The sequence below is a fragment of the Convolutriloba macropyga genome, chromosome 12 (assembly GCF_964194025.1).
Source record: "Convolutriloba macropyga chromosome 12, txConMacr16.3, whole genome shotgun sequence".
NCBI classification, from domain to species: Eukaryota; Metazoa; Xenacoelomorpha; order Acoela; family Convolutidae; genus Convolutriloba; species Convolutriloba macropyga.
Window position 1 is genome coordinate 38,001,790 of NC_134479.1, and position 20,932 is coordinate 38,022,721.

Consider the following 20,932-nt stretch of genomic DNA (forward strand, 5'->3'; position numbering starts at 1 on the left):
GGGGGGAGGAACTATATACTCAAATGGGTTTTTTTTTGTTCAGTCAATTTTCGCCGATCGATATATTCATCGTAGAGAGTTGAGACTGGTATCATTAGAAAGCTCGTCCAGCAGAGAATATGGAATTAAAAAGATTTTTTAAATTTTCGTTTTCTGCAGGGAGTTATCGGGGTTTAAACTTCTGAAAAAATTAGAGTGAATTCACGTCGTTTTATTCACATTTTCCAAAATGTTTGCCTAATTTTTCGTCAATTTTAATAAAATTTGTTGAAATTTTTAAAAATAGTGTCGTTGATTTTACTTTTAAGGACAAACAAGCCTTGTTGATTATTCTGATTTAATTTTTTTGGTCAAAAACTCTGGATAAATATTTCAAAATTCAGCCCTTTTCATCAAAAACAGCACGAAATAAGCTACTTTTGTCCATTTTGATACAATTTGCCGGCACTGCACCCCCAAATAACACTAATACAATCTTTGTAGAGTCAGAAGGGGGCTATTCCTACTTCAACTTCCGCTGAGAGTGCTCTGTAATTAAAACTTTGCCGTTTTTTGCTAGCTTTACTCGTTTATTATCAAAAATGCAGAATTTTTTTTGAGTTTTCAACTAACAAATTATCTATATTTACAATATTCGAAAAATCAATAGTTCCTAACGGACAATAAGCTTTAGCAGGGCTATTTTTTGGGCCAATCTTGGACTGTTACAATCCAAAAAGAATTCGGATTGCAATCAGTCGGTCTTTTTTTTTGAAAAAAAGACCTTCTTTAAATAATAAAGAATAGAACATATCAAATGAATGCTCAAGAGTGATAGGCCCAATTTGCTTTGTAAGCAGCTCCAAGCTGATGCTTTTAGTTTTTTACTTGATAGTTTATGATCGTTTCGACTTTTAAAAACAATTGATTTTTAAATAAATAATGGCTTTATGAACTTTTCCTCCATTTTTTTTTCTTAATTTGGTCAACTTGCAGCTTAGTGTCAGCAAAGAAAGAACGTTTCTTCATTCTGCAGATTTGAAATTTAGTCTGGGTTGAGTTTTTAAGCCTGAAGTTATTGTTTTCTTGCTTTGATTCTACTAGATTTCAGATTTTTTTTGTTTTTAGAAATTTGCCAGTTTTTCACGTTCTCTAGTCACATTATCACATTACTGATAGTTCTCATATCACAATATTGGCGTTCAAAATGAAACACAATTGAAAATATTGAAATCTTTAAAGATATAGAGTATCGTTTTATCGGCCTCGACACTTCTTTCTTCAAGAAATTAATTGAATTTTTCAATTTTGTCTTTAACTGTCCTTTTTACTTTGTCATTTCAGTTGTATGAAATTTCATGTATAGTGATAGGTTTCACAGGCTTTTTATGAAAGAATAGATGAGCCGATATTCTGATATTATTAGATAGCTGATGGCTTTCATGACTTTGAAAACGATCGTTTTCCAAAACTAAAAATAAAAAACTTTTTAACTTCGCAAGATTGTTCTTTTTATTTTTCTTTTTGGTACATAATCTTGTTAATTACAGGTCAAATATGACAATATGGATGTCAAGGGCAGTTGTCGGAAGGGATAAGATTACTCTAATTTTTTAAAGAACGCGTTTTGACCTAACTGACTTCGACACCTGTTTTTCACAAAAAAAGTAAGTTAATTTGATTTTTGTCATGTTTGACGTTCTCTTTGTAGACGCAACAATTATTCTGGATAACTACAGGTCTCAAAGAGTTCCTTTGGATGAAAAAACGACCCTATTTAAACATTTCATTCTGTATTTAATGTTTTTCATGACGTTGGACATATTTTTGTTTCGAAAAAAATCAAATTTTTTACATACTTTTGCCCTTTTCTCTTTTTTGTCTACTTGTTACCTAGTCTCACTAAAAATGGCCAAACACTACATTATCGGTGTTTGAAGAAGGTGCAAAAGAATATATTTTGAGGGTCGAAATATAGCTTGACGGTTTTGACAGCGTTTTCTAGCAAGTTTCAATTGAATTTTTGTTTGTTGTTTTTTCTGTTGTTCTTTTAGGCGCTTAAAGAATTGAATAAGGACAGGTTCTAATGCCCGTCTATAGAAGCAGTAGTAATCGTAAACCTTTGGGATGTTTTACTTGATTTTTAATGGTTTCAATTACTTTGAATTTAATTGTTTTAAAAAAAAGCGAATTTTTTAATTTTACTGTTTTTGTTCTTTTTTTGTCTAATTGTTACCAAACCTTTTCATGGATCGGTCCATATCTTTTCTGGTTATTTAAAAGTTATTTTGTTTAGTTTTAGGTTCATCTGGCGCTATGTTGACTTTGTTATTAAATTTTGTTTTTTAAAACGGACAAAAAGTTTTTGATGTAATTAATGTTTGTTGTTGTTGTTGTTTGACTTTGTTGTTCGCCTTGACTCGCTTTCCTAATATTGGCATATCACAGCAATTTAATGCTTCAATTTTTACTCCTTTGAGTTATTTGCTTTGGAGGCTATCTTATCGTTCATACACAATTTTTTTGAAAAAAACTTGGGCTTTTTTGGGTTTTCTGGGGTTCCCAAATTTTAATTTTTGGGTTTTCTTTGTGTTCCTCATTTGGTAGACAATTATGCCAAAATTGTGGATGGGCGGGATCGGAACCTTATGTGCCATCGCACATTGCTGAGCCGCCTTGTTTTAATAAGTATTATTTCCCATAAATTTATAGTGTGAAGTTTTAAAAAGAGGTTGCTTATATTTATTAGAACATTTCATTTGAGTTTTGATAATTCGCAACAATTTTCAAAATTTGAAATCCACAGAAACTGACGATATTTATTTTGATTTTAGAAATAACGTCAGTCTTTAGCGTGCATCATTTACACTGATGCTCTAATTCTGAACGTTCAGCTGGGTTCTTTTTAGGTGAAAAACAATTAATCCAGTAAGAGAATGGGTCGCGGTGCTGGTGGATTGTGAAATTATTGATTTTTCAAAAGTAAATTTCAAAAATCGTAGAAAAATTTTTTGCTATAATGTATCTGTGCTGATTTTGTAAGCACTGTTGAAACTCAGTAGAGTGAAAGATTAAAAAATCTTATTGATTTAAAAAAGATATTCACCCAAACTCAGAAATTTTTTTGAAGCATAAGATATGTGTGTATAATGAGATTTTCAATTAAACTATCTAATATAGCGCAAAATTGTATGTGTTACTAATGTGAGGACATATGCTAAGCATTAGCTCTTACTGCTCAAGCTAAATCGCTAAGAATTTAGCTGGCATGCTCAGCTGAGCTTGTTTTTGGCGGCGGCTAATCCTCTGCTGCTGGTCTTGAATCGCCAGCCATTGAAATGTATCCTCGCAGAATTGAAAAAAGTGCTTCTGTTAAAAATGCACTGCTTTTGCTAGTGCTGATTTATACTGCTTGCCAGCTGGCCGAGCTTGATTGGTTGGTTGAATATGTATTGTATATAGCAATGTACAATACATATTGTTTTGTATTGTATATAGCACTGCTACATCTCAACTCAGTTTTGAGAAAAATGAAAGTTTCTCAGTTGGTTAATTTGATTTCCTCACCTGTTGGCAAACTCAACTCCCTCTCTTCTCGTGGTATTTGTCTCGTGTGGACCCGTGTGCTTCGGCAAAAACTTTTCCTCCGGGTTAGCTGACAAAACGAAACTGAAAACTGAATATAAAATCAATATTTCAAAATCAATGGCAAAAATTGAATTTTCAATCCAGCTGTATTAGATCACTTTAATATACATATATAGCAAGCAGACTGTTAATTTTTTCTTCTTTTCATCTTTCTTTTTTATTCTTATTTTAATCGATTTGCGAGAAAAATCTAATATTGGGATACTTTTTTGTATTGCTTAAAAATTGAATTTTTTAGTCCTCGAGCTTTGGATTTTCGGATATATCCAAGAAAACCGCAAAAAACAAATTCAGCAAAACAACTGAAAGGTTTTGCTAGCCTCATTAAAATCTTTTTTTACCAAAAACAGTATTGCTATCATTGTTCCAACCCCCTTGAGGGGGAGGAGCTATATACTCAACTGGGATTTTTTTGTTCAGGCAATTTTGGCCGATCGATATATTCATCGTAGAGAGTTGAGACTGGTATCATTAGAAAGCTTCCCCAGCGTAGAACATAGAATAAATTTTTTTTTCGATTTTCGTTTTTTGAAAGTAGTTATCGAGGTTGAAACTTTTGAGAGAACAGAGTGAACTACGTTGATTTTGAATTTTTGACTAAAAATTTCGCTAGTTTTGATGATATCTGTTGAATTTATTTAAGAAAGTGTTGTTTATATTCTTTTTAAAGACGGCAAAATCTTGTCGGCTTTTTTAATTATTTTTTTTGGCAAAAATTTAAGCTAAATAATTCCAAATTCAAATTTTTTTCATCAAAAACAGCACAAAATAAGTTTTTTCAGTCCACTTTGATTGAATTTACAGAAAGTACTCATCCAAACATCACCAACACAATCTTTGTACACTTATAACTGGGTTAAATTATATCTGCTTCAACTTCCGTTGAGAGTGCTCCGTAATTAGAACTTTATCGTTTTTTGCCAACTATTCTCCTTGATTTTCAAAAACGCAGCATTTATTTTTGATTTTTTAACTATCAAAATATATAAATCTGCATCGTTCGGACAATTAAAAGTTCTTAATGGAGGAACAGTATTAGCAGAGTTAGTTTTTGATCAATCTTGGACTGTTACAATACAAAAAAATTTCGGATTTTACTTAGTCGGTTTTTGTATTCAAAAATGGATCTTTTTTATATAATACTTGAATAATAGAACTTTTCAAATCAAAGCTTACCTGTGATAGGTCCAATTAACTTCCCAATTAGATCAAAATCATGGTATTCAGTTCAATACTTGAAAGATTATGGTCGTTTGGATTTTTAAATATATTTGATTTATAAATAATCAATGGCTTATTGAACTTTGCCTCCATTTTCCTCTTAACTTGGTCAACTTGTCGCTTACATCTTAAGTTGTGATTTTCCGGCTTTGATAATACTAGATTTCACATTTTTTTTCAGGTATTTGCCCATGTTCAGGTTTTCTAGCTTTATCACATTATTGCGTTTTAACAGTTCGTGTATCACATCATTGGCCTTCAAAATAACGGACAATCGATAATATTTAAATCTTTATTGATATGGAGTCTGGTTTTAACGGCTTCGACAATACTTTCACGAAGATGTTAATTGACTTTTTTAATGTTCTTTAAATGTCGTTTTTGCTTTGTCTTTTTGGTCGTACTAAATTTCTTGTACAATGATCAGGCTCCATTCAATTTTCACCAAAGAATAGATGGGCAATTATTTTGATAAAAGCTGATGGCTTTCATCACTTCGGAAACAATTGTTTTGTGAAATAAAAAACACAGCTCAATTTTGCAATTTTGTTCCTTTTTTTGTCTCTTTCTTACCTAGTCTCGTTAATTACAGGCCAAATATGACAAAAGTGTTGTCAAAAAAGGCGTCAAAAGGAATGGTTTTACAAAAGCAATTGTTTTCAAAGAATTTTTTATGACGTTAGTGGTTTCGACACGGCTTTTTCAGAAAAAAATAATTTTTGATGTTCGTCAAATTCTACGTTCTTTTTGTAGACGTAAATTATAGTCTGGATCATTGCAGGTCTGAAGGGCTTCCTTTGGAAGAATAAACTAACCTGTTTAATTTTTTCAGTTTGTAATTACTGGCTTTCATGTCTTTGGAAATAATTCTTTTTCGAAAAACTTAATTTTGCTTTTTTTCTTTTTTGTCTATTCGTTACCTGATATCATTACCGAGAGGTAATATAATACATCACAGATGATCAAAGAATGTGCAATTGAACATATTTGCAAATTTACTGTTTACAAATTTACTCTTTTTGTCCTTTTTTGTCTAATTGTTACCAAGCCTTAATATGGACTGGTCCCGTAACTTTTCTGGTGAATTACAAGTTAATTTGTTTCGGTACATTTTTTTTTCGACGCTATTTTTACTCTGTAATTAAGTTTTGTTTTTTTTAAACGGACATAAATTTTTTGATGTAATTGATGCTTGTTGTTGTTGTTTGATTTTGCTGTTCGTCGTGACTCGCTTTCTTAACATTGGCATATCTCATCAATCTAAAGCATCTTTTTTACTCCACTGAGTTAGTAGCTCACGAGGCCATCTCTTCGTTCATACACCGATTTTGTTTGAAACATAATTGAGTTTTTGGAGCTTTTCTATCCAAAGTTATGCCAAAATTGTTGATGAGCGGGGTCGGAACCTTAAGTGCGATCGCACATTACCGAGCCTCCTTGTAGTTGTAGAGTTCCTTTTTGTCTAAAGCTGTATTTTCTAAAAATTGTGTTTTAAACGGTAACATTGCTTGGGAGACAAAGAATAACAGACGTTTTAAACCTTTTTTTTCTGTAAAATTTTGTTGTGTAATTTTTGTCACATTTTTCTTAAAGAGTCAAAATTTGTTGGTTTCAAACTTCCCTTTAAAACGAAAGGTTATCTGAAAAATCTAAAATCTATTCTTGTTGTGTTCACAGAGAAACCAACTAACAATAAGAAAGATAAGTGCTAAATACTCCAATTTCGATATTTTTGCAATACATGGTGGCTGCTTAGTTGATTTGTTTTTTTTCCAAGCATACATAACAATTTTGCTTTTATTCCTCCTGGTTTCGCCGTCAGTCAAAGTCTTCGTTCTTCTCCAAGGTTCAACAAAAGTTTACTTCAAGCGCTCTTCTTACTCTAAAACACAAACTTTATACAATTTACTGCAAAGATAAAAGTTGTTATCAATATTTTTTGTTAGTTGGTTCATGGCTTTTCTGTCACACAAAAATTTGGCGCTAGAGTCACATTTTTGGTGCTAGAGTCTATTTAACTCAGATCATATAATTGCAAATCCTTCGTGTTGTGTCGGATAAATTCAAAATTTCTTTCTTTTTCTCATTTTCTCGTTACGATTATACCCCCCCCCCCCCTTTGTGCTCCTAATATGTGATGTGACTCACGAAACATCAGTTCAGATTAGCTTTCGGGTACTATGATATCTATTTTTTTTTTAAAATTATTACTGTGAGGCTTCTATGACTGCTCTTCAAGATTTATCTTTTTTTGAGTTGCAATGCAAACATTGCTTCATTGACGATACAAGTCCATTGCGAATTTTCAGAGCAACATAACTAAATTTTGAATTAAGTATTGACAGATAAATAGTTTTTACCATCCATTGTTGTTCACACTTGAAAGAATCCTTGGAGGGACAACTAACAGACATAGCTATTGAGCAGTATTTAGCCCTAAAAATATGCCTGATCAAATAGGACAAAGAACTAACGTAAACTGTTAACCTTGCTTGACTTTCTGAAGCATCGTTGCCAGCAGCTCCCTCCAAACTGAGGACTCCCATCCACATCAGTCTCACCTGGCACTTTGTTGGATCCCATCTCGTTCTTGGCACTAGCTTCTTCTGTACCGCTTGACATCACCTTGAAAGTATTATTGTGACGTAAAATCAGCGTTAGTTGAAAATTTTTTGAAGCTTTTGTCTACGCATATGAACTATTATCGTAGTAGAACTGACCGCAATGAACAAGTATCGCTTCGTCTCAACCTTTATCAAACCATGCTGACAAACACCATGCCACACATAGTTCGCAGTTTAGTGTTAAGCAAGTGGGGCGGGTTGATTTGTTGTGACTTTTATTACCATAAAATATTCTTTTTTGCTTAATTTTGTTTGCTTAAATATTCTTCTTTAGCGCTTCTCGGGTTAAGCGGGTCTGCGCTTCTCTGATTAAACTCCGAGTATTTCAAAATCTTATACGGGGTTTTTAGAATTTTGATAGAAAAATATGTTAAAAAGTTCATTGTCAACCGGAACTGAAATAGTAAATCAACAATTTTAATCAGTAAAAAATGGTGAGCAAATATTGAACTTCTTCAGTTAAAAACTTTGATTTTTGGCTTACGAACAATATAGTGTTCCTAGTTCGAGTTTATGTCAGTAAATCATGGGATACATGGTTTACCGATTCAAGGTTGTAGACAGAAAACCTCAGATTTCTGTGTTTTTTCTTTTAATTGTTCAAATATCGATATTTTATTTTGGTGAATTTAATTGTCTAAGTTTATGAGTAGTTTAAAAATTATTTTTTTATTTCGATAAAAAAAATTAACTTGTAGCTTGAGCTACTTTATTAATCATTGGGCCATAACTGAAGGTTTTTTTAGTTATATTTTTCATCAAACATCTTCAAGCTAACATCACGTACACTTTTCACTTTGCATGCATTATTTGAAAACTCGTGGGCTTGCTTGAAATTATTAATCTTGTTAATTAGCAATAAACACAGAAAACATCCCCAGACAAAATAGTTCCAAGAAATCAGAAAAACAATCTTAAAGGGCGATCCCGCTTCTTCACCCCTATTAATTTATTCTCCCATCACTTCACCCCGGTTTACTCACCCTACCATCAATTAACTTCACTATCATTCAACCCCTCTATCATTTTACACCGATATTAATCTTGTATAAAATTAGGACTAATGAAATGGTAAGATAATCACATGACCATGTCTCACGGGCTATGGCCATGCCTCAGCGGCCCTAAGGACTTGATATGAAACTGTCACAACCGAACATGGGGTTAACTTTATCTGCTTAATTATGACAAAAAATGCCTTTAATCTCAAATGTTAATTGTGGGGGCGACGAGATGACGAGGTGAATAGAGGAGTTGAATGATTTGGGGTTAGGATATACGGGATTAAATAAATTGGGGAGAAAAAGAATAGAACCCTCAAAGAGAATAATCTAAACTAAACAACGAAATTAACAAAATCAGTTCAATTATCAAAATCCTTGAATCGTGCAAAGAATGGTACGCCCTTCAACTATTATTGAGCTGATTGTTACAACAGTTTTTTTGTCAATTGATTTGTTTTGATTCTTTTTTGAACTATTCATGTTAATTGAAAAAAATACAGTCAGCAGCTTACCTCATAGATTTTGTTTAATAATATAGTGTTTACAGATTTTATTTGCAATTAATTCAATATTTGAGACAACCTTTGACCGGGAGTGTTTTCCAATTTGGGACTTTTTTTATCTTGGTCTACTTTATATAACACTGCTCTGTATTGAACTTAAATGTCCTATGATTAGATAACCATTGAAACGAAAAATGATAGCCTTAATAAGAAGCGTTTTAAAACATAATTAATTAAAGCCACCGACATTTTTTAGGTTTACATTGAAAGTTTTGCATGGGTATTGAGAAAGCAGATTGCAAGATTTTTGCATGGGTATTGAGAAAGCAGATTCTGGCGAGAAAATTGCGAAAACATGATATGGGAAGACATACTAAGTTGTAATGATTAAAAGTGACAATAAATGAAGATTGGTATCAATGATCACATCTAACTAATGATTTAATATACCCCTAGTTTAAACTTAACGTCAGATTTGCATTTATTTATAAAAAACTGGCAAATTTTGTAAAATAATGCATTAATTTTACAAATCTTTGCAAAAAAAAAGTTTGAATAATTTTGTCCTTATCGTTACAAGTTGGCCTTTTTTGGGTGATTTTACCACACATATCGTTTACCAGGAGTAATTTACACACTTTTAAATTGAATTAAGCAATATCCGAGAAACGGTTAGGAAAATGACCCACATTGCTAAATTAAGCAGAGCTCGACAGGAACGAGTTCTTCCAATCGTTTAAAAGAGTGTAAAAAGAGTGTACAAAAAAGTGTAATAACAGTGTAATTTTTTTAAAATTCCACTCTTACTTTCTTTTCCCCGATAAATAAGAGTGGAAAACGGATTACACCCTAATCCCCGCTAATTAGGGGTGAAATAGGGGTGAAACCTCCTCCCGGGTTGTCAAATTTTGCAAACTTAACACTATTTTGCAAATTTGACCATGTGAAAAGATAGTTTGCAAATGTTTACAAATTTGGCATTTGTGAACAACAATTTGGAAATTTGGCATTAGTTTTTAACTAGGGATAGAAGTGCTGCTCTTCAGTCTATTAGTTTCGAATTAGTCTAAATCTATTATGCCTGTTTCAGATTTTATGTGAGCATTCACCTTGTCGCCATCAAATAATGAAAATCAGGAATCACAGAATCTGAATTATCTTACCAACCTGTTCCCGTATTTCCAGACTCTGGATAGTCGCACTTGATTCCTGTCCGAAGTTAGAGTCCACCACACTCTTATCAGTTCCACCAAATGCATTCTTTTCACAGCTGATATCCACATGTTGATTGTTTTCCTCACTTAGTCAACAGTCAACTGTTTCCACTGCCAAGAATCCATAATTTTATATATCGTACAATTTTTAACAAAAAACTAAAAAAACTGCAGTTTTGTCCCTACTAATATATTTTTGTCTTCATAGCCCCCCTCCCCCAGAAGGCGGGCGTGTGTTAAACGGCGGAATTTAGACACTCCATTTATCACGGTTATCATTGCTGTAAGAATTTTTTGTATTATTCTACAAAACATAATGATCACGTTTTTTTCCCTACAGCGACCTATATTGATGATACTTATAATCTTTTCAACGGTATTCGCTTGTGCAAAAAGTGTGATTTTACTTGATGCAAGGAAAATTTGCCTGGCCACACATAATTTAAAACTCTGATCATATTCTGCTTTTTATTTAATATATCGGATCTATTCTGTTTTGCCCCCCCCCCCTCCCGTGTTTTTTACGCTCCCAGTTACGAATTATATGTTATATAGCACGTTACTGCGTGATAAAAAAAGCACGTGCGCCTGGGAGGCGTAAAAGATATAAGCCCAATAAGCTTGGGGGGGGGGGGGGTGGCAAAACAGAATAGATCCAATATTTCAATATTTCTCGCCCCTTTTCCCTAATTCCGATTACTATCCGCTCAATACATTACACTTTTTATTTCACCTTTCGGGTGCAACAGAAACCGTTGCCTAAAATGAACAGCAAGAGGATGACGTTCTCCATCGTCCACTATTTCTATTTCGGGGGGTTCTGATGGGTTGCTGGGGGGTTTCTTGGATGGACTGGGATCAACACTGCTGCTCGCACTCGTAAGTCCACTCAAATCTGTGTCATGTAAAGCTGGTCCTCTGTTCATTTGACTGTGGTGCAGGTTACTCAATCTGGAATAAAGGAACAATAAAGGACATTTTTCAAATGAAGGCAAACAATTACTGACGATGGTTTGTAAAATAAAACGGATTTTTTTTCTGCAACTCCCCGACCCCCCGGAGAGCTGAATGGGGTGCATATCATTTGCACCCCGGAATACATGTGCTATATTCTTATATGAGATTTACTATGCAATAGCTTGCGCTATGGTAGCGGGGATGGGCGCAGACGGAAAATATTCAACGAAATTTTGCGATTGACTAGGAATTGTAGCTTATTAAAGGAAGACAACAAAATTAAATACAGTGAAATAAAGAAAACAATGTCTGTTGATTCACGAAAACGTGAACGTTTCCGGTCTATAAATTATTTCAGCAACAAAGCATGAAAAAAAGCGAAATGAGTTCAGATTTTCCTGAGCATGTATCTGATCATGCCACTTTTGGTAAATTTTGTGCTTTATTTTCTCTCTATGACTAATTAATTGATCAAAAACAAGTCTAACATTAAAAAAGTGGTTTTGGGGTCTCAAATTCGATCAAATTTCCTAGTTTCGAAGTAAATGAAAATTTCACGTCAGACAAAATTTGATTTCAATCTCTGCTCGTTGATGTAAGCGTACCGCTCAAGGTCGAATCGACCCCACAAGCTGACGCCAGAGAACAAAACTGGTTTTTGCAATTTCGAAAGGGCAACAAACATGCTATGCTTGCCAGCTACTCCTCCTCCACGAGCACATTTCGGCACATGGGATCCGGATAACGTTGAGGACATCGAGTTTCCGGCACCTGTAGTTCCACCGATTATCTGGACCCGAGCTGCGGAACCGGATCCGGGTTTGGAGTCATCAAGACTGTCGCCTTCGTCTTCTTCCAGGCTGAAGTATTGATTAGATTGGGAATTGTCGTAGGACTCCTCGCCCGCAACTGTCATTTTAGCTGTTTGACCACCAGGAGTTGTTGTTTTGTGGAGGGTATTTTGGGTTTTGCATCTGTTTTCTGGGTTTTCGACATCGTCTGAAGTGCATTTACAAAGTGGTATCTTGAACAAGATTGACAAATATTGATTATTAATTTTGTGGGACTAGCTCTGATTCGCTATCGAGTGTCGACACGGGCCGAGGAATGAGTGGAAAAATGAAAGAAATGAGCGGAATTTGAGCGGACATTTTAGCAAAATCCGCTCAAAGCCCTTACATTTTTTACCGGAATCGATAAGCGGATTTTGAGCAGAAAAAAAAACAAAAGGATTGAGCGGAATTTGAGCGGAATGAAAAACGCAAGAAATGAGCGGAAATTGAGCGAATAAAAATGCAAGGAACAGTAGGATTTTGAGCGGAATAAAAAAAGCAAGGAATGGGTGGATTTAGAGCGGAATAAAAATGTAAGAAATGATCGGATTTTGATCGGAATTAAATTTTAGGGTAAAATAAATAACTTTTTTGAATGTCTAAGCTATTTAAAATTATTTCACATGCTCTCTTTACTGTCCAAGACCACAAGAACAAAAACATTTTTCGTTTTTTTTAAAGGCAACAAAAGAAGATATAAAATTCTTATTGGGTATTCTGACTGATTTATCACCGGTGAGACCACTCCAATCTTATCTCTACTCTTTTTTTTTCATTTCATTTTCAGGTCACAAACGAAAAATAAAAATGCTTTAGATTTTTTAAAGTCAAGTAGAGCAAATACGCGTTATCACCATGTTTTGAGAAAAAAATTCTCGAGAAATGCAACAAAGAAGAACTGAGTGCAAAGCTTTTGGAGACCTATGAAAAAATACAAGAAAAAGACAACATCATAACAAAATTTGAAAAAGATCTTGTTAACTATGAAATGCAAAAATTAACTGTCGGACATCCGTAAGAAACTATTGATCGAATGGAAAAAGTTATCGAATTTTTTCAAAACACAAAAAGCAACAGTCGTGTTGATCCTCCCCTGAAAATTTATCAACCAAAAATGGTACCCCGATTTGCCAAGCAATTAGTTGTATCTGAGAGCACTTTTTGGAAAGAGAATCAGCATTACATTTCGCATTAGACTGCAATCCACTCATATTCATCTGCAACAATAGGAGACATTTCTAATGTAGTTGATTGCTATTCCCCTGGAGCCAAAACGGAAACATTAATTGTACAAGTCGGTCATAATTCATTTGACAAAAATGTTTCTGGACAGGAGGCAGCGACTCAACTAAAAAAAAACAGTCGACAAATGTATGCAAAAATTCAAACCTCATCGTGTTGCTATATGCAAAATTGGTCCGGTAAAAGATGGTTGCTATGGAAGGAAAACAAACAACAAGGAAATTTCAAAATTCAATGATCATCTAGAAATGATAAGCCTGGAGCTTGATGGACCCTATCCTTGGTCACGGGTTAAGGTTTTGGAAAATGCGCTATCAATTGATGATATATGTTTTGCTGGAGTGCATCCCAATAATGAGTGTATAAAAAATCTGGTAGAAAACATACGTCACTATAATATAACACATAACTTACCGGCTTTACAGAAAACAGTTTAACCTCGGTAATTACATAGAAATTTGAAGTTTGCTTGAGTTGAGTAACTTTTTTTTTGACATGATGTTTTTACTGTTTGTTTTAACTTTCTGGTTTTTATTGGGAAATGTGAAAGACCTACTATACATTAAGCAACGTTACATAACTCAAGTAAAGAAAAAACATAAAAATATATGAAATGTGCTGATTGACTTCAAGAGAATGCTGGTTCTATTTTTCATTGCGGCTGTTCGTAGTGTTTCACTTTTTCCTAACAGGATTTTTTTTTCTTCTTTGTGGTGACATAGGAAAAAATCTTGGACCTTTTGTTGCTTCAGAATTTAATTTGGATGAAGCTATATTTGGCGCTCAAAATAGCACTAAATTTTTACTTTTCAACAATCGCAGCATACAAAATAAGTATCAAGATATATCAAACTTGCTCCAGCAGCTGGATTCAGAAACTATTGTTGTAGTAATTGAAACTTGGTTGAGCGAAGAACAAAGCTTGAATATAAACCTCAGCACTGAACACAATTATTGGCATAAAAACCGGTCACATCAAACAGGAGCAGCTAGGGGTGGGGGTGTAGGAATATGGATTCCTATGAAAATATATTTAAACGCAAAAAAGTACTTGAGTAAGCTGATCCAAAATTTTTTGAAATGTTTTGGCTGGAACTAGTCGACCCTTTAACTGAAAAATGTCTCAATAACATCTGCTGTTGTCCACTTCAAAGCCTGGGTGTCTTCTTTTTAGACAAGTTAAGTGCAGAGGTTTTTAATGCGTTCTCTGCTACAGATAATATTCTATTATTTGGCGATTTTAACATTGATATGTTGAACGTGAATGGTTAGAAAAACCTTCAGAATTTTGTGGCGGGACTAGGACTACAGTTATCTAATATTGGTATTCCCACACGATTCAGCAACAAAAAAGAAGTTTGATAGATCACATCTTTTCGACTAATTGGTAGTTGGAAAGTCTGCTTACCTCCTTCCGATATTGATCATAATGTAGTTTTTTTCAGAGCGAACTTTTTTGTTAGAAGAAAAACAAAACTATTTTATTAAACGAGATACAAAAAATTTTGTCGATGAAAATTTTAATAGAGATCTGGCTCTTGCAGATTGGAGAACAGTTTATCAACAAAGAAACTCTGATGAAATGTTTGCAGAGTTTAACAGAATTTTTTTGACGATACTCGAGAAAAACGCACCAACAGAGAAGAAGTTAGTACTTCAGTAAAACTTTGGGTGACAAAAGAAATTCAACATTTAGTTGATGAGAAACATCCCTTACTTCATTGACTACAAATTGACACAAAGAGCTGAATCATTTGTGTCATTTAAAAAGTATCGCAACCTTGTAAATCGAAAGTTAAAATGAGCAAAAAATCAATTTTCAGAAGAGTTTTTTAAGAAAACTGAAACCTCAAAAGAGAAATGTAAATTCATTATGAAAAAAATTGGAAAGAAAAACAACAGTCCAAACATCACTGAAATTGATGAGAATGGAAAAAAAACGAAAGACAAAAAAACAATATGTACCGCTTTCAACAGAGTTTTAAGCAAAATGGGCATCTGCAGAGGGCAGATTGTTCTCATGGACGTCGAAAAAATAGAGCGAAAATTTCAAGAGTTTAATTTTAGGCCTTTTACTCTAAGGGAAATCTATAAAATTATAGACAATCTAGACAACAACAAAGCGCCAGGGCCGGGATACATCAATGCTTGGGCATTGAAATCCGGAAAATATGCTATTGGACACATCTTCAGATTATATTTAACGATTGTATTCAAGAGATAGTTTTTCCAACCATTCTTAAGGATTCACACATCACACCAATTTTCAAAAAAGGAGATGTTTCTGTTTTAACTAATTATTGTCCAATTTTTGTAACACCAACTTTCGAAAAAAAAATTTCGAAAGGCTTTTACTTAATCAGTTTGTAGAATATCTTGCGCTCTTGAACAAAAAACAATTCGATTTCCAATCTCGAAAGACGTCTACTAATTCTGTGCTTTACTGAAAAAATAATAGGAAGTATGGAAGATAACGACGCAGGTGCTGTGTTCTTAGATCTTGCAAAATCTTTCAATTCAATTTCACATGAGATCTTTCTCAAGAAAGCTGAAAATTTCAACCTCTCTCATTCAACAACTTTACTTCTCAAAATTTTTCTCGAAAATCGAACACAATCCGTAAAACTGGGTATTGACTTATCAGATAAAATAACTTTTAATCATGGTGTTCCACAAGGAACTGTGTTAGGACCTCTTATTCTTCTGTTGTATATCAACGATTTTTCTGAAAAGCTGGAAAGTGAAAACGATGTTGTTCAATTTGCGGATGACACTAAAATTATATGCAAATTTGAACGTAATGAAAATATTCTCCAAAACATTGAAAAAACATTAGAACAAACAGCCAAATACTTGACAGAGAATCAACTCACTTTAAATGCCGATAAAACAGATGTTATATTTTACATATCATACTAATTCGGATCCAGAGTTTTCTTTTACTTTAAAATATATTTAAATGCAAAAAAGTATTTGAGTTAGCTGATCCAAATTTTTTTGAAATGTTTTGGCAGGAACTAGTCGACCCCTTAACTAAAAAATGTCTCATTAACATCTGCTGTTGTCCACATCAAACCAGGGTTTCTTCTTTTTAGACAAATTACGTGAAGAGGTTTTTAATGCGTTCTCTGCTACAGATAATATTCTATTATTTAGCGATTATAACATTGATATGTTGAGCGTGAATGGTTAAAAAAACCTTCAGTATTTTGTGGCGGGACTAGGATTACAGTTATCTAATTTTGGCATTGCTACACGATTAAGCAACAAAAAAAGAAGTTTGATAGATCACATCTTTTCGACTAATTGGTAGTTGGAAAGTCTGCTTACCTCCTTCCGATATTGATCATAATGTAGTTTTTTTCAGAGCGAACTTTTTTGTTAGAAGAAAAACAAAATTATTTTATTAAACGAGATACAAAAAATTTTGTCGATGAAAAATTTAATAGAGATCTGGCTCTTAGAGATTGGAGAACAGTTTATCAACAAAGAAACTCTGATGAAATGTTTGCAAAGTTTAACAGAATTTGTTTGACAATACTCGAGAAAAAAGAACCAACAGGGTATTGACTTATCAGATAAAACAATTTTTAATCGTGGTGTTCCACAAGGAACTGTGTTAGGATCTCTTATTCTTCTGTTCTATATCAACGATTTTTCTGAAAAGCTGGAAAGTGAAAACGATGTTGTTCAATTTGCGGATGACACTAGTATTATATGCAAATTTGGACGTAATGAAAATATTCCCCAAAACATTGAAAAAACATTAGAAGAAACAGACAAATACTTGACAGAGAATCAACTCACTTTAAATGCCGATAAAACAGAGATGTTATTCTTTGCAAATCATACTAATTCGGATCCAGAGTTTTCTTTTAAAGGCGAAGTTATCAAACCAGCTCATGCATGTCGTTATCTGGGAGTACAAATTGATTCAAACCTAACCTTTGAAAATTACCTGAACCAAAGCAAAATGGCTAATGCAATTCGTTCTTGTAAGTAATTTCTATCTTGTAAGTAATCAAATACCTTTGAACGTAAGAATTGATGGTTTCAAGTCCGTTGTACTCTCTCATCTTTCTTTCAATGGAGTATTCCTTCAAACTCTTACAGTGAAAAACATAAAGCGCCTTAACAGGCAAATTAACTGGGGAATAAAAGTTTGTTATTTTTGTCAAAATTTGGACCAATCCATTGATCTTCTCATTAAGGATCTTATCCTGCCAGCCGAATTGTTTATCTCAAAAGTTAGCCTAACGAAGCTACAAACAGATATAAGACAATGGGAAACATCCGAAAACTTTAAAATGTTTACTAGTCGTCATAACGCTAAACAGAACAAGAGAGGAAATCAAATTATTATAAAAAAGAAAACAAAAACGAAGCGGAGTAACAAATCTTTAATCTTGAAAAGCTTTGAAAAATGGAACAAATTGCCTTCTTCAATAATAACTTTTAACAGTAAAACTTGCTTTACAAATGTTTTAACCGAGTTTTTGCTCTATCGACACAAGAAAGTACCCGTTAGTAGACAAAGAGTAGCCTCCAAATGCTATTTTTACCTACGAAAACGAAAAGCCACAATTTGAAGATTATTATATTAATAACAATGCTGAACAATTTAATTGACATTTTAGAGCATGTAGATATCTAACCTTAGGGTTATACTCTGAGTAATTTATATGTTTAAAAAAAAAGAGATATTCTCGAGGTTTCAACTCCTAAAAAGCTGCAAGGAATGCAGTGAATGATAGTGAAAATTGCAGTTTATAGCGTTAAAGGTGGCACCAAACAAAATTTACCGCTAGATATACCGCAAGGCGTTTAGTTGACAGTTTGTATGTAAGATACGAGTTTTTAATGGTGAAATATTTCTTTTCGCCACTGTTTGTATGTAGCGGTAGGTTTTTACATTTGCACCATTTAGAATGTAGGTATCTTTCAACGCTATTAATCGCTACATTTCTACTGATAGAAAATTAAGAGAGGACAGCCTCAGTTAAATTGTGCATAGGATAAGCTTGACATGGCTTGACAAGAAACCCTACTTGTTCAACGTATATTTGGCAAAAGAAAAGAAGCCCTGAATAACAAGGAAGAACGTGAGAACGGGTGATAGGATATTCACAGGTCCAAGGGCTGAAGATCAGTTGGAGTAAATGGTTAGCACACTAGTCTTGCAAGTAAGAGATGCTGGTTCGAATCCATATTGGTCGCTTTTCACAGTATTTGCACCTGTATAGACCCCTTAACATCCACAACTTTCGGTTCTTGAGCAATATGTTTTCTCAATTTGTCCAAGTTTAAATATACTTTCCTCAGGAGCTTCAGAAAAGTGAAATCGCTAAGAAACTGTAAGGAGACAAAATGATCGCTAAAAAGTTTTAAAAAACCGTTTACCGACGATGATCTGGCTATTTAGACAGATTTTCGAAAAATGCATCGTCCTGCGTCTCCGTGGTTTTTGAATGAAAATACGCCTGAAAATTAAAATTACTCACTTTGCAAATACTGACTATTTATCAATGCTTTTGAGTGGCATAAAACAATCCACATACGACAACAACAAACATTTCAAAAGTTTTTCCAAACTATATACCGTTATTTAAATGAGCAGAATTTTTTGTTTAAGTTGCTGCTACGCAACCCGGGTCGAGGTATCCCGGCCATTCAACGCAAAATTATATAAGGTAAGCGGTGAATGCGGTGATGTTCTATAAATCAGGCGGTGAATGCAGTGAAAAACAAATTTTTTTTGCCTCACACATTTTCAGCGCGGTAAATTCATGCAAATTCACAGCAAAATTCAGCGGTGAAATTATGTAATTTTGCCACTGAATTTCGCGGTGAATATATATAAAATTACCGCTCTGAAAAAGTGTCTAAATTATGTGAGCTAAGCGGGGATTGCAATGAAATTTTTCACCGCTTAATTTAGTGGTGAACTTACATAAATTCACCGCATAGAAAAAAACTGTAAAAATTGCTTGATATCAGCAGTGAATGCGCTGGAGTTAATGGGGAGTATGTTAAGATTTGATAGATCTAACCCCCCCCCCACCTAAAACGACCCCTTAATCTTAATTCATTTGACACTTTTTTCTAAGAGGAAAATTTATGTAACTTCATCATTAGAGTAAGCGGTGAACTTAGAAAAATCACCACTATCCGCTAAAATATGTATTTTCACCGCTAAAAGTCGGATATCTGCAACTATTCTGCCCCCCCCAGCTTAGTGAGCATATTTTATTTATGACCCCCAGGCGCACGTGTTATTTTCTTGCATAGTTACGTGCTATATGACAACATATAATTTGTAACTTGGGGTCATAAAAAACACTGGGGCGGCCAAAACAGAATAGATCCGAAAATCTTACAAAAATCACCGTGCATGTTTTACAGAAGGTAGAGTGAATTTGATCTACACGCAAAACAAAAACAATTCAGTTTAGTGAGAGTTAGCGAAGTGCAAGAAGAAGTGGCTACAATGCAGGAGGTGAGAGGTTCGAACAAATGTATGACCGGTAAACGTTAGTAAGTGGTGAAATGTGGTGAAATTTGATGAGCTGAAAGTTCAACGCTTACACTAGTGGCGAAATTATTTAATTTTACAGCAGTTCATTGAAAAATTACGTTCAAAATTGGCCCATGTTTTGAACTTGTTTGGCATGTTGACTATGTTGCAAGACAAAGTTTTATTTTACAAGTCTTATTTTACAAAGTTTATACTGCACTGTTACTGCACTACGTTTCAATGTAACAGCCCTATAACCTATTGTTTAAATGAGGCTGTTGCCTATTGTGCTTACATAAAGTTTTTGTTTAACCATTTACTGCTATGTTTGTGCTTGTCGCTATCACTAATCAGTGATATTTGATACAGATGTGATGCTTCACTATTTGTTTTTCGAGCGCGACAGGAATAACCCTACTCTGTGGTGGCTACCTTTTGATTGATTTGTGTGTCTCCTGACACTGGTGGTGGGATAACTTCACGTTCCTATAAACTTTTATCTATCAAGAGCGAACCAGGTCTTGCAAGTGATCTGAAATCAGTGTGTGTGTCTGTGTGTGTGTGTATGTGTGTGTGTGTGTGTGTGTGTGTGTGTGTGTGTGTGTGTGTGTGTGTGTGTGTGAGTGTATGTGTATGTGTATGTGTATGTGTGTTTGTCCGTGCATGCGTATGTTAGGGTATGTTTGTATGTGTGTGGAAGTATGGGTGTTTGTGTATGGGGGGATATTATCGGGGGGATGTAATGGGAAAGACCCATATTATACATTATGGAGAAGAGAAATATATGACAAATGTCACTTTACCCTTTAATTGTATACTTCTGTCCGAGAGCTCAAATGTCTTGTTTGGTTTGTCTTGCACATCCACGTGTACCGATAAATAGTCCATTTTGTTTAAAAGCTTCCAATTTTTAGACTTTTTCTGCTGTTTCTCTCTTTCCACTTTTTAATTTTTTTTTGTATATTTTCTGCTTGAGTTCCAGTTACTTATTTATTTTATCTTAGGTTGCACTACAGCAGTTTCGCTGCTCGTCTCAAAGTGAGTCATTCGTTGCAAAAATCGTTTAATGCGCACGTGATGAATCGCAGAAGTCTTTGGGATCACTTCCCGGTTTATGAGCTTAAAGTACGACCAAAGTAGGGGCCAAAATTCAACAGTTTTGTTGGTGACAGAATATAAAAGCAGGTCTTTTC

At 34.1% G+C, this 20,932-nt stretch overlaps 1 protein-coding gene across 3 annotated transcripts; it reads right to left on the reverse strand.

Moving 5' to 3' along the window:
* Positions 1-6,550: 6,550 nt before the first annotated feature.
* Positions 6,551-20,821, reverse strand: LOC142350320 (uncharacterized). 3 transcript variants are annotated; one of them, XM_075402149.1, is made up of 6 exons: positions 20,543-20,821; positions 11,756-12,149; positions 10,953-11,144; positions 10,147-10,279; positions 7,323-7,473; positions 6,551-6,730 (listed from the first exon to the last, which is right to left on the reverse strand). In XM_075402149.1, the coding sequence occupies exons 1-6, from the start codon at positions 20,625-20,627 to the stop codon at positions 6,726-6,728; spliced, it is 960 nt and encodes a 319-aa protein (XP_075258264.1). In that variant the 5' UTR covers positions 20,628-20,821; the 3' UTR covers positions 6,551-6,725. The 3 variants fall into 3 exon arrangements, with proteins under 3 accessions (XP_075258264.1, XP_075258263.1, XP_075258265.1); XM_075402148.1 differs by having other exon boundaries at positions 7,336-7,473; positions 20,543-20,820; XM_075402150.1 differs by having other exon boundaries at positions 7,336-7,473; positions 11,834-12,149; positions 20,543-20,819.
* Positions 20,822-20,932: the final 111 nt, after the last annotated feature.